This window comes from Fistularia commersonii, chromosome 15, assembly GCF_037954325.1.
Source record: "Fistularia commersonii isolate RoL2024-O1a breed Wild chromosome 15, RoL_Fcom_v1.0, whole genome shotgun sequence".
In the NCBI taxonomy this organism is placed as follows: domain Eukaryota; kingdom Metazoa; phylum Chordata; class Actinopteri; order Syngnathiformes; family Fistulariidae; genus Fistularia; species Fistularia commersonii.
In genome coordinates, this window is record NC_141298.1 from 1,691,604 (window position 1) to 1,705,323 (window position 13,720).

The 13,720-nt window shown below is 43.3% G+C and overlaps 1 protein-coding gene and 1 pseudogene across 6 annotated transcripts in view; both read right to left on the reverse strand.

Annotated features, from left to right (window-relative positions):
- LOC147226213 (uncharacterized) overlaps positions 1-13,720 on the reverse strand; it is an 83,411-nt gene that overhangs the window by 34,072 nt on the left and 35,619 nt on the right. For all 6 annotated transcript variants that reach the window (XM_086160608.1, XM_086160607.1, XM_086160606.1 and 3 more), the window contains exons 5-7: positions 12,544-12,630; positions 11,010-11,198; positions 5,497-6,936 (exon numbers count right to left, since the gene is read on the reverse strand). In XM_086160608.1, the coding sequence (XP_086016734.1) occupies positions 5,497-6,936; positions 11,010-11,198; positions 12,544-12,630 (1,716 nt within the window). The remainder of the gene's footprint in view (positions 1-5,496; positions 6,937-11,009; positions 11,199-12,543; positions 12,631-13,720) is intronic.
- On the reverse strand, positions 8,998-9,707 carry LOC147226215 (uncharacterized; annotated as a pseudogene).

Below are 13,720 nucleotides of genomic sequence, written 5' to 3' on the forward strand. Positions count from 1 at the left end.
GAGCTACCCCTGGACACATACAAAATGCCTCATTACACAGTAGGAAGACAAGAGTCAGCTGCATAGACTCCCATCTATTTGTGCTCACATTTGCACAAGCCACCTCCACTCAGTGCATAAAAATAAGCTTTTAAAATCATAAAAAAAACATGATTTCACTCAGCTACTACAAGCTTCCGGCGTACACTTTTGACATTAAAGTTACAAAAATATACAAATTAATGGAGGACAGTCGAACAGATGTCATTGATCACAGCTGCGTAATAAGCAGGTTCACCACTGCTGTTCCTGTGGTGTGCACACAGCTGACTCAGTCCTTATTACAGCCTCCGATGGGAGGCAGGGACAGGGAGTGTTGAAAGGACAAGGAAATTAATCCTCTGGAACACTCCATCCTCAGACAATTTTGGCACACAAAAACACATTGACTCCACTGTACAATGACAGAGATCCTTGTGTAGTTGCCTGTATACCAGGGGTCTCAAACTCGCAACCCGCGGGCCGCAGTAGTTTGAGGCCCCCGCCTTAATATGAAATTTAATGTTAGTGCGGCCCGTGCGGAGCACAAGGAATACAATTTGAAACGTCATTGGACAACTAGACATGCTGAGGACTATGCAAATACCTGGGAGATGAGAGAGCCAACCGAGTTGCCTATCTTAAAACATGTCTACTGAAGCAACAAGATTTCTTTAAGAAAGCAACCAAAGAGAATAACGCAGTAGTCGAAGCTGGCTTTGTGGTTAGTGAGATGATTGCTTAATTCTTGATTTGATTATTTATTTATTTTTCCTCTTATTTTGTGTAGAAAATTAAAAATTAAGATATTTGAGAACAGACCTTTTCTTGTGAAAACCTGATGCAGCCCAGCCTCACCCAGACCCTAGCTCCAGCGGCCCCCAGGTAAATTGAGTTTGAGACCCCTGCTGTATACAAAATAAGCCTGAGGATTTGGGAATTGTATAAAACTTTTAGTCATCGACAACTTTTTCATTTACATATTTCAATGCGGCTCAGAAGACCCTTATGAAGAACACAAACTTTGGACCTAGTGATCCCTTGCCTGGATGCGGGTCACCATGGCCCCACCTGGAGCCAGGCCGGGATGGGGCTCAATGGCTAGTGCCTGGTGGCCGGCCCTTCACCCATGGGGCTCAGCCGGCCACAGCCCGAAGGATTGACATTGGTCCCTCTTCCCCTGGGCTCACCACCTACAGGATGGGCCAAGGGGGTCAGGTGCAGTGTGAGCCAGGGGCTGGCCGGAGTGGGGAACCTTGGCAGTCTGATCCTCAGCTGCAGAAGCTGGCTGAACATCACTAGATATAGTCTGACTCCCTCTGGCGCACAGCATGGGGGCTGGAACCAGGGGTGCCAGGCACGTGTGGACATATTGATAACCCCCGACTACGCGTCTGTACATTGGGGTTTAACTTGGTGGGCAAGAGGGTAGGCTCCCTCCGCCTTCAGGTGGGGGGATGGGTTCTGACTGTTGTTTGTGGCTATGTACCCAACAACAGTTCAGCATACTCACCCTTCTTGGGGTCCCTAGAAGAGCTGCTACAGAGCACTCCAACTGGGGACTCACGTTCTACTGGGAGACTTCAACACTCACGTGGGCCACAACAGTATGACTTAGAAGGGTGTGACTGGGAGGAACGGCCCCATCGATCTGAACCTGAGTAGTGTTTTGTTATTGGACTGATTGTCCATAACAAACACCATGTTCAGGCATGAAGATGTCCATATGTGCACTTGAAACCAACACACCTTAGGCCACATTTCTTGGATCGACCTTGTGATCGTGTTGTTGGACACTCGGGTGAAAGGAGGGGGCGGAGCTGTCAACTGATCACCACCTGGTGGTGAGCTGGCTCCGATGGTGCGGGAGGATGCCGGTCAGACCTGGTAGGCCCAAACTTAATGTGAGGGTCTGCTGGGAACATCCAGCAGAGTCTACTGTCAGAGGGGGTTTCAACTTTCACCACCAGCAGAGCTACAACCACGTCCTGAGGAAGGTGGGGGACATTGAGTCAGAATGGACCTTCTTCTGTGCTTCCATTGTCAAGTTGGCAGAACAGAGCTGCGGGTGTAAGGCGGTCAATGCCTGTCAAGGCAGCAACCCTCAAACCCACTGGTGGACCCCAGCGGTGAGGGATGGTGTCAAACTGAAGGAGTCCTGTCGGGCTTCTCTGGCTTGTACGGCTCCGAAAGCAGCTGACAGGTACCGGCAGGCCAAGTGGCATGAGCTTCGGTGATTGCCAAGGCAAAAATTGCATTGGAGAAGTTCAGGCGGACCATTGAGAACAACTTCCACTGACATTGAGGAGATTCTGGTCCACCATCTGGCGGCTCAGGAGGGGGGAGCAGTGCTCTGTCAAAACTGTGTACAGTGGGAGCAGAGTGCTGCTGACCTCAACTCGGGACAATGTAGATAGTGGCAGGAATACTTCTGAGACCTCCTCAAACCCGGTGAAACACCCTCCAATGAATAAGCAGAGCCGGGGGACTCAGGAGCGGATAAACCTATTTGCGGTTCTGTTGGCTTCCTAAGGCCATGATCTCCAGCTCTTACTGGACCGGTTCACAGCTGAGTGTGAAGCGGCTAGGATGAAGATCAGCACCTCCATGGAGACCACGGTGCTCAACTAGAACTGGGTCGAATGTCCACTTTGGGTTGGGGAAGAGGTGCTCCAAACGCGGGGTGGCCAGACTCTCTCTTAGAGAGAGGGTGAGAAGTTCAGTCATCCGGGAGGAGCTCGGAGTAGAGTCTTTGCTCCTCCACATAGAGAGGAGTTAGATGAGGTGGCTCGGGCATCTGGTCAGGATGCCTCCTGGATGTCTCCCGGGCATGCCCATCTGGGAGGAGACCACGGGGAAGACCCAGGACATGCTTGATAGACAATGTCTCCAGGCTGGCCTGGGAATACCTTGGGGTCTCCCCAAAGGACCTTGACCATGTGGTGGGGGAGAGGGTCTGGGACTCACTGCTCTGGCTGCTGCCAGATGGATGGATTAATTTTTCAATACTGAATGCATTCATTTCTTAGTTGAGGCAGAAGCTGGCGAATCCAGACAATACAGGTGATATGAAACAGTCAACTTATGTATTTGTTAAGTTTGACATTCCTCAACTCAATAGCCTCCTATGTAATTGTGAAAAAGGAATACCGTATTTTCCGCACTACAAGGCACCCCTAAAAGCCTTTAATCTTCTCAAAAATTGACAGTGTGCCTTATATATGGATCAATACTGAGCTGCAAGAGCCCTCGCAACTATGGGAAGCAGCCGCTGACTCTATTTTTTCCCGTAGAAGTAGCGTGTGGTGCATGCTGGGATATATGACTGCGCGAAGTGTGCATTTTCATTTCCATTTGTGTGTGTGTGTGTGTGTGTGTGTGTGTTTGTGTGTGTGTGTGTATGTGTGTGTGTGTGTGTGTGTGTGTGTGTGTGTGTAAAGACCCCAAAACGGCTCCTTTCTAGAGACATGCTCACGATGCAGAGTTTAAACTCAAAGCTTTCAGTCTCGCAGTAGAACACGGGAATAGAGCATCAGCGAGATAATTCAACATTAACGAATCAAGGGTGCAGAAGTGGAGGAAGTACCAAGATGACCTGCGCCAAACAGAGTTTCCGAGGGAACAAAGCGTGATGGCTACAGTTAGAGGACAAACTTGAACAATGGGTTGTTGAACACAGAGCAGCAAGTAGAAGTGTCACCACAGTCACTATTCGAATGAAGGCAACAGAGCTAGCACATGAACTTAACATCAATGAATTTAGAGGCGAATTTAGAGCTTTACGAAAAGCTTTGAACTGTGACAAATTGAGTTGGAAATACATTGTTCTCAACAAAACGCAAATACCGGTAAGAGCTCCCGGTACGTACGGTACCGTATTGTTAATCCACAAACTTGTTTTGGGAGTGAACAGATAGAACGTTTGTTTGTATTCTATGAGGAACATTTGACTGACTTATCTGACTGTTTTGTTGACATTTCCTTTAGCGCAGCTTCATCTGGTGGATGCATAACGCAACCCCAGCCACTGTAGCTTCTATTCTATGCAGCTTATAATGCGATGCACCATATACATGAAAAAAGTTTTAAAATAGGCCATTCAGTGAAGGTGCGCCTTATAATCCGGTGCACCTTATAGTGCGGAAAATACAGTACATAAAACAATAATATTTTAACCATTTTAACCATTCATTAACACTATTACTGGGTCACACCTCCAAGTACTGGCACTGATTCAAAAATTTCATTTATTTGTTTAAGTATTTACTTACTTTTCCATTAGTAAACCTGGCATTCATCGGCTGTAAATCAAACGTTAATTTTCTAAAGCCATCTCACACATTCTTTTTCTGCTGTCTGATATAAAACATCAGATATCCTTCCAACTGAGGCTTTTTCTAGATAAATAAATGATAACCCGCCCCCATATTCAGGAATTGGCCTGTTAGCCCAAGCTCATTCCCTCTTAAGATACATCTTTATGTTGGGCTGTCTGTTTTCCCTCATCTTGGCACATTTTATTATTCCTTGAAAAAATATGAACAAAGGGCATAATGGCATAAAAACTCAACCACATCAAACAGCCTAGCACTGCATTCATTTTGTTTAAAACAGTTCAAGTTTCAATCTTTTTATATTTTGCAAATTATCTGATCTGTAACATAAATACAAATCCTAAAAACAAAACAAAAATAAGAAAGAATGAGAGGAATGAGACTTAAACTTACCTATGGTGGAAAAGCAACCGTGGCAGCAATCACAGGACATGTAAAGGAAGATGAACCAAAAACAGCAATTATTTGAGAATTAGATATGAACTGTTGATGTAGAAAAGGTTAATTAAAACACACACGCGTGCACGCCTGCACGCGCGCACGCTAACACACACGCGCACACATTTACTTTTACATTCTTTTCTTGCAAAAGTTGTGAAGCCACAGGCAACTGGAGAAGAAACAGAGTTAACTGGACAGGGGAGAGAGAAAAGAGAATGACACTTCACCCCTGGATGAAAGAGAAACGATACTCAACACACATACATTTTTGGACAGAAGTGGAACAAAGACAGGTTTGGTTCTGACTCAGTGTTGACACAGACAGCAGATAAATGGTAATGCTGAGGAAAGAGTTACCCATTCCATTGGGGGTTAGTAGCAGCCCACCTGTCCATAGCAATGCAGTTAATTACTAACATTCCAGCACTGCTTCATTGGGAATTAATGTACTGCCAGCTTGAAGTCCACCAATCCACAGACCCGGCTGATTAACACTTGCACTCATGCATTAGTTATGAAAACGCCAAACCAGAAAAGCCAAAAAGCCTCAGGTGGTGTTTTAGTCAAGAGTCCATGCAAGGGATAGTAAAAATGTTTCTAATTATCCATCTAATCAAATATCTAACTAATACCAATGAAACAATCAGCCTTGTTTTCATTCTATAACTAATTTCTACTTTATCCATGGCTGATTGCAACCAACCTTCAATGATGGGGGCAACCACAGCTGGTTCTTCCATGGGATCAGCAAAGCTGGGAAAGAAGGGCTTAGCTGCAGGGTTAAGACCAGATCCTGACATTCCAGCAGGTGTGACATTTGGTGGGGAGGAGGGGCTGATCCCTGGGGATTCCTGTGGTGGAAGCTTCGGAGCCACTGGAGAGGTAGGACTTTTGACAGAGGAGGAAGATGAAGAGCGAGATGTCTTGGACTGTTTTTGCGATGCTTTCGGTTCTTTGGTTTGGAATTCCTGTGCAGTGGTTTTAGGAGACCGGAGGGGGGGTGGACTGGGTGTGTCAAAGGCCAGGCCCACAGGCAGTGGATGGCAAGATGGGTTCATCTCACTGTAGTCAAACAGCTCACTGCTGCTGCTTACATGAGAGTTATTCAGGACCCACGATGCATCTGATGGGGAGAGAGGTGGGGCCGAAGCTAACACCTCCATTTTTGGGGAGGACCCTGGGCTTGGCTGGGAGGGGGGGCTGAAAGCAGATGTGTCTCCCTCAGGCATAAATTGCATACAAGAAGACTCTTGGTAGGAACCAGTGTTCTCCGACATCCCACTGTCAGTGCCTGCTGCCTCACTCTTGGGTATTAAATTTGGGGAGAAAGCCTGACTGCTGTCACCTAAGCTGGCATTTTCAGTATCCATCAGGAGGTCAAATGGATCAGAAGAGTGGGCAGCTGTGGGAAACAAAACCGTGTTTATTGTGGAGGGCATAGTGAATGGAGCTGCAGTGGGTTTAAGCTCACTGTTCAGAATCAGTGGGCTAATGGGAGCAGCAGTAAGAGAAAAGAGATCCTGAGACAAGGGCTTTGGGACAAGATCTTCATCAGTGCAGACCTCCTCTTTCCAGGTACTATTGCTTGGGTCTACAAAGACAGCTTCCATTTTTGCCTGGGGTGTACTCCCAAGATCCATCATTCCCTCTGGTACGATTGTAGAGGTCACTGAGGACGAAGAGATGAACTGTTCTGAAGACACGCCCCACTCTTCAGGAATCTTCTTCCTGTTTTTTCCCTTCTTCCCCCGGCCCCCGCTCTTCCCAATTTGTTCCTCCCAGCCAGCTTCCCCTCTATCCCTCCTTGGGCCAATTCTTTGGTAGAACTCCTCCCCTGGGTGAACGTTTTCTCCTTGTGTTTGTGCCTCAGGTTGGCCTCTGCTCTCATAATGTTCTGAAGAGGTGTCATCTTTCTGGCGCCTTTTTTTCTTCTTCTTCTGTTTTCTATCTGATGAGTCTCCATCCCTTTCATCACCCCCGGCATAAGAGGGGCTCTCCTTATTGGTCCAAACGTCAGGCAGATCATCAGGTGTGGTTGCAAGATGGCTGGCATGGCGACTAATCACAGTGGAAACACTGGGGGTGAAAGGGAGGTCTGTCGGTAGGCAGCCAGCCTGGTTGGGCCAGCAGTCACCTAAGGTACCTTGTTGTGGGTGAAGAGGGAAGATTTTAAAGTTGGTTGGGGAAAAAAATTGGGGTTGAAACATAATAGTCTCTTTAGAAGCTAAAGTCAATCACTCACACACAACAACAAAAAACAATTCCACACTGAATGGGCATCATCTATTTCTTATTAATAATGACTTCTGAGTAGTTTCATATTCAGAGGTTACTGTTATTTAATAGCATATCTTATAACAGGAATAGAAAAATTTGATCTGACCCAGTAGATATTTTTTGGAAGGAAGGAATCCAAGGCCTTGGCCTTTGAGGGATTCTTCTTTATTGTTTTCGGCAAACGACAGTCAAGATAAAGTCAGTTTGAATATAGAAAGAAAGTGAAAGAGGGATGTATCAAAGTAAATGCAGTCAAGGGAAAACTGCCCATGAGTCAGGCATGGTCTTTTACTTTGGCCCAGTTTGTCTGTAATTTATGCAAACACACACACACACACACACACACACACACACACACACACACACACACACACACACACACACACACACACACACACACACACACACACACACACACACACACACACACACACACACACACACACACACACACACACACACACACACACACACACACACACACACACACACACACACGGCTTAAGTGGAGCACCTGTCAGGCAGATACTCTACAGGGGCTCTCTGGAGGGCCATACCTCGTACTAACAAGCCCATGATGGAATTCTGCTCATGCCGTATTCTTTAATTGGAAGGGACTAGAAAATATGTCAGCAAAATAGATCAGAATAACTAAAATGCCGTGCTGCAAAGCCTCATTAAGAAAGCAAGGAGCATCATAGAACCACAATTTGACAGGGCATGCCTATTAAAGCCCCAGAGAGCACAGCAAACTCTTTAAGCCAATTTGATATAGTGGTAAGAGAGTGTAATTACAACATTGAAGATGCACTCTGGCCCTGAAAGACATGTTATACCCAAAGGCAAGGACTGTGAAAGATGCAGTTGTACAATGGAGATATTTTAGATAACTGAACCTGAAGTGCTCCAATACCCTTTCTCACCTACTGTTTAAATGCAGCAGTGGCCCAGTTAGAAAATGATTTAGCATACGTTTGATGATGTTATTTGTGGTTGTTTCGTTTGGTCTAAACGGCATTTAACTCAGCATTGTTTAAAATAATAACCATATCTATTTTCAATCTCTTAAATATTTTAAGTACATTCCTTGGCCAGTCTCATGGTGACATTGACATTCATCTAAACATAGTGTTATGGGATGTCAAGAACCTGGCCTGAATCTGGTTAAATTTCAGTAATCCTTATTTTTTGCTACCGAATAATCAATTTGATTAAGAATGTCTACCATGCTGTTTTGGTTACTTCAGTCAATTATACTTAATGGCTGTTACATCATGACATTGCTCAGAGCTACTGTTTCATTCATATTTTTTGTACTGATAATCCTCAACATCATCTTCTAATTTTCCCTTTCTACTTTTTCAATCAGGGGTCTGCATAGCGAATCAACCTTCTCTGTCAAACCCTGTATCCTCCTCTCTCACACCAATTTCCTACATATGCTCTCTCACTGCGTACATAAATCTTTTCTTTGGTCTTCCTTTAAAGCAAAACCTCAATTCCAGCATCCATCTACCAATATATTCACTATACCTCCTCTGTAAATGACCAAAGCATCTCAGTCTGGCTTCCACCTCCACCTTGAACTTCACTGTTACCCCTACAGCACACTGTACCACTGTCTCACAGCTGGCATACATGTCCTGCACCAGTCTAACATACTTCTTTGCCACTCCAGATGTCCTCATACAATACCAGAGCTCCTCTCCTAGCATCCTTTCATATGCTTTTTCTAGGTCTACAAAAACACAATGCAGCTTCTTCTGGCCTTCTCTGTACTTCTCGATTAGCATTCTCAAAGCAAATACTGCATCTGTAGTACTCTTTCTAGGCATGAAGCCATAATGCTGCTCACAAAAGCTGATTTCTGCTCTCAGTCTAGTTTCCATTACACTTTCCAATAACTTAATTGTATGGCTCATCAACATTATTCCACTATAGTTACTGCAATTTTCATCCTCTGCAATGCCTTTATCACTTCACTTTTACTAGTCTCTGCTACTTTGTGATCTATAATGGTCACCCCTACTACCCTTCCCTCCCTTTCTTTTTCCTCATTCATCAGCTCTTCAAAGTACTCTTTCCATCTTCCCATCACTCCTCTAGTATCCATCAATACATTTTCCTCTCTATCCTTAATCACCTGGATCTGCTGCACATCCTTTCTATCGCTATATCTCTGTTGTGCCAACCTGTATAAATCATTCTCTCCCTCCTCACTGCCCGACCGAGCATAAAGGTCATCGTACACCTTTTGTTTTGCCTTTTCTACCTCCATCTTTACCTTACTTTGTATCTCCCTGTAATCCTGTCTGTTCTCTTCAGTCCCCTCAGTGTCCCACTTCTTCTTTGCTAACCGCTTTCTCTGTATATACTCCTGCACTTCCTCATTCCACCACCAAGTTTCATTATCTACTTTCATTCCAGACTGCACACCAAGCACTCTCCTACCTCTCTCCCTGATCACATTAGCTGTGATTGCCCAGTCACCTGGAAGCTCTCTCTGACCACCCAGTCTTTCGCAACTCCTCCCTGAAAGCAATACAACACTCTTCTCTTTTCAGCTTCCACCACTTTATCCTCTGCCTTTGTCCTCTTAATCTTCCTTGTCACCAGAGTCATCCTACAAACCACCATCCTATGCTGTCCAGCTACACTCTCACCGAGCACTATGTTGCAGTCACTGATCTCCTCCAGATTACCTCATCTAGACAAGATGTAGTCTACCTGCGTATTACCCTAAGTTCCTGTCTTTTCCGGAAAAAAGTATTCACAACTGACCATCCTCAACTGTGCTTTCTAGGTATGCACTGAAGTGGACGCATGCCAAATGGGGGTGCAGAATGTTGTAGCAAGGATACAGACAGCTTCTTGCTGCAGGACAGATAAAAACAAACGCCCACACAAGGACTTCACACAGGCAGAAAATCATGACTGAAAGCCACCACAGCATGATGGCAAATCTTATAAATGTTAGCATTCGATGACCTTCTGCTGGACAACGAAATCTTATTGTATCGTGTGTCTGTGTGTACATGTTCTAGAAAGTAAATATAAAAATGAACACAGTAACACATCCATGTCAGTATAGTTGTAGAGTTTTCAATACAGCACTGTTTTTCAGAGGTGTGATTATCAGTCGGCAATGCCTGATGAATGCTAGTAAAATCTGACTTATTGTAAAGTGTCATATTCTTCTTATTATAGGATAAAACTGATCAAATATTATACGTGTAGCTCTAAAAAGGTTTTCTTCCACTCCTCTCACATCTACATTCTTTAAGAAAATGCAACATGCTCCATAACACAACTCGGCATATAATGATATTTTGCTTTAGTTTTGTTTAAGCTGGGGTTCCTATTACCATAATTTCTGGACTATAAGCCGCTACTTTTTTCCACACGCTTTTAACACTGGGGCTTAAACAATGAGGCAGCTTATTTATGGATTATTTTTGGGGCTAACGAGCTTCATGCCAATACATTTAGCCTCGTCACATCTGAATTTCACTACGTATTTGTGGATGTTACCGGTATGTAATTAAAAGTTAATTTAAAAAATTCTGTGTAAATATCTCTTGTTACAATGTGGACACCTGCGGCTTATAGACACACGCGCGCCTGTGTGTGTGTGTATATATAAATGTATGTATGCATTTATTCATTTACGGTATTTATTCTTAACCCTTGATGCTTATATTAGTCTTATAATAGTCTAGAAATTACAGTGAATTATTTACATCCTGGTAACACCAACTAAGTATGCCTGACAGTTGTGACATGCTGTAGATAACACGAAATCCATTTCAATTAGAAAAATCTTGGACTCAGATAAAAGAGGGCATGGGCATCTTATTGCTGAATCAATAGTCAGACATCAGGCTATTGCATGCTTCCTGCTCGTGTTGTGTGAGGTTGTTTGTGTCTGAATGTCCTCACCGGCTGAGAGATCCAGGGGGCTATGAGGAGCCTGGGGTTCATGCGCCATTGGGTTGGTGTTCTTTGAGGCCTCTGAACCTGTAGTGTTTGTAGACTGCTGGGGCCCTGCCACAATCGGAGGCCTTTCTGCGGTGAAGGGTGCAACAACCCCATCTACTGTCACCCCAAACCCGCCGGGCTGGGAAAACGCTGAGAACCAAGACAAAGACACGGTGAACAGACGCACCAGTTTAAGAGTACATGTTAGATTAAGTGCACCAACACTAGACCTGTTGGGCCCAAATTTTATTGACAATATCCTCCTTTTTTTTTGACTGTTTCAACTGCAGCCTTGATTCAAACCATCTCTTCTATGATATCAATGATATACAGCTCATCAACTTGCACATTCACTGAGTCAAATAGTTGAATAATAATAATGATAATAATAATAATAATAATAATAATAATAATGATTGAATTAAAGGCATTATTCAATCATACTAAACCTGTGATCAAGTTTGGTTCAAACCCCTTCAAATTTCATGGCTGTGACTAACAAGTAGATAGTGAAGTTCATTGTAAAAAAGACTGACTAGTTCTAAAAAGGGAGATAGGTCTCGTTGAGTGGGCTGATCTGAACTTGTGATAGAAAGAACACATTGTATTTGGCGTCAACCCGAGCTCAAGAAACACAAAAGATAGAGTTGAGATCATTTCGATAGCACGATGACACTGATAAAATATGGTAACTGGCCTGCTCTGAGGGATTTATATGTGTGGCTTTCGGCTAGTGGCAACACTACAGCTCTCCTATTTCCAAAACCTTACTAAGAGTTACTGTCTATAACAGTTTGCGCCACACACTTGTGTTTGTGTGTGATGGTTTAAAAGTCTACATATACAGCAAGAATGTATTATTTCTGCTGAAGCCTGTCATGGACTATGATGGTGGCAAAGTGTAGGCAAGTAAATAGGAAAGTCAATTCAGGGGTCACTAACCTGTTGACTGACTCATCAGTCCAGCCAGACTGTACTTTAGTAAGAGAGGCACCATCAAAGTAATCCTCATCTCCATCGAGTTGAAAACTGTTCTCTCTAAACTACATTCTTCAATAGATGCACTTATGTACTCAGTTACAATGTCCATTTAGCAAAGATTCATAGAGACAAAGAGCTGTATTAGTTAACACTATTCCAAAGACTGAGTGTGATATCACCTTTGGGTTAAGTTCTCTATCACGTTAAAATGCAATATTAGGTATCACAACAGTGTGTCATTAACAGTGCTAGTTCTTTGATATGGGTCTGGTGCATTTTTTGTTTATTTTCTTAAAAGAAGCTGTTGTTTAATGCGTAGCTTCTTTCAGTCAGCATATGGAATACATAAACTATGCAGGCTGGTATAGAGTGTACAACAAGAAGCGCAAAAAATTCCAAAAGGAGGAGCTATATCAGTGTGAAAAGCATTAAATGTTAATGTTGTAATGTATTGCTACAAAAACAATGTGAAGGAATCCTGAATAATGACCAAGTCACAACACCAGTGACTCACCTGAAAAAGCTCCTATCAGGCCAGAATCCATCACTTCTACTGGAGTGGTATGTGACACTAGAGGATCTGAGTAACTTGCCATTGAGACTGGCACAAGATGTGAGGGGGAGAAGAAAGAGTGAAGCAATAGATGAGAAGTCAAACATATGGATTAAATTGTCAGAAATATATATATGGTAGGACCCTGGTTAGATTCCCAAAGGAAGCCTTTCTGTGTCGAGTCTGCATGGGTTTCCTCCGGGATTTCCAGTTTTCTCCCACAGTCACAAAACATAAAGAAAGTTAACCGGAAGAAATTGGGAAAATTGCCCTTATATGTGAATCAGAGAGGAGAGTGAATAGTTGTTTGTCTTTATATGTGGCTTATGTGTGCTATTGAAAAAAAAAAAAGAAGAAAAAAAGAAATGTGTGGCTCAAGGAACTACACCATGCCAGACCCCCCTGGTCTGTTTGATGGTCATGTCTGGCCCATGTATTTGAAACACAAGAACATCTTTCTTCAACATCATCAACATCATCAATCTACACACACGCACACACACACACACACACACACACACACACACACACACACACACACACACACACACACACACACACACACACACACACGTATATATATATATATATATATATATATATATATATATATATACATGTATGCACACAAAGTGTATATATACATATTAGGTATGCTTATATACATATATATATGCTTATATACATATGTAAGCATACCTAATATGTATATATACACTGTGTGTGCATACGCACGCACACACACACACACACACACACACACACACACACACACATATATATATATATATATATATAATGTATATATTCACACACTATGTATATATACACGGTACACTGTATACTGTGATGTTTTTGTAATTCATTGTACTATGAATATTATTCTGATCCATCAGAAAATGAAATGGTACATTCAATTGCATTGAAACTGAGACAAGTAAAAACAATCATCCATTGGCATAACAGTACAAACACACTAGTCTACATCGTAGCATTCAGGGTTGGCTCAAGAGCTGATAGCAGTTAGCCCAAAAGACAGTTGGGAACACCCTTTAATTGCCAGGGCCGAAATTTTCCTGCAGTTTGTGAAACACTGTTGCAGGTGTGCTATTTCAGCCCAACAGGCTAATAATAACTC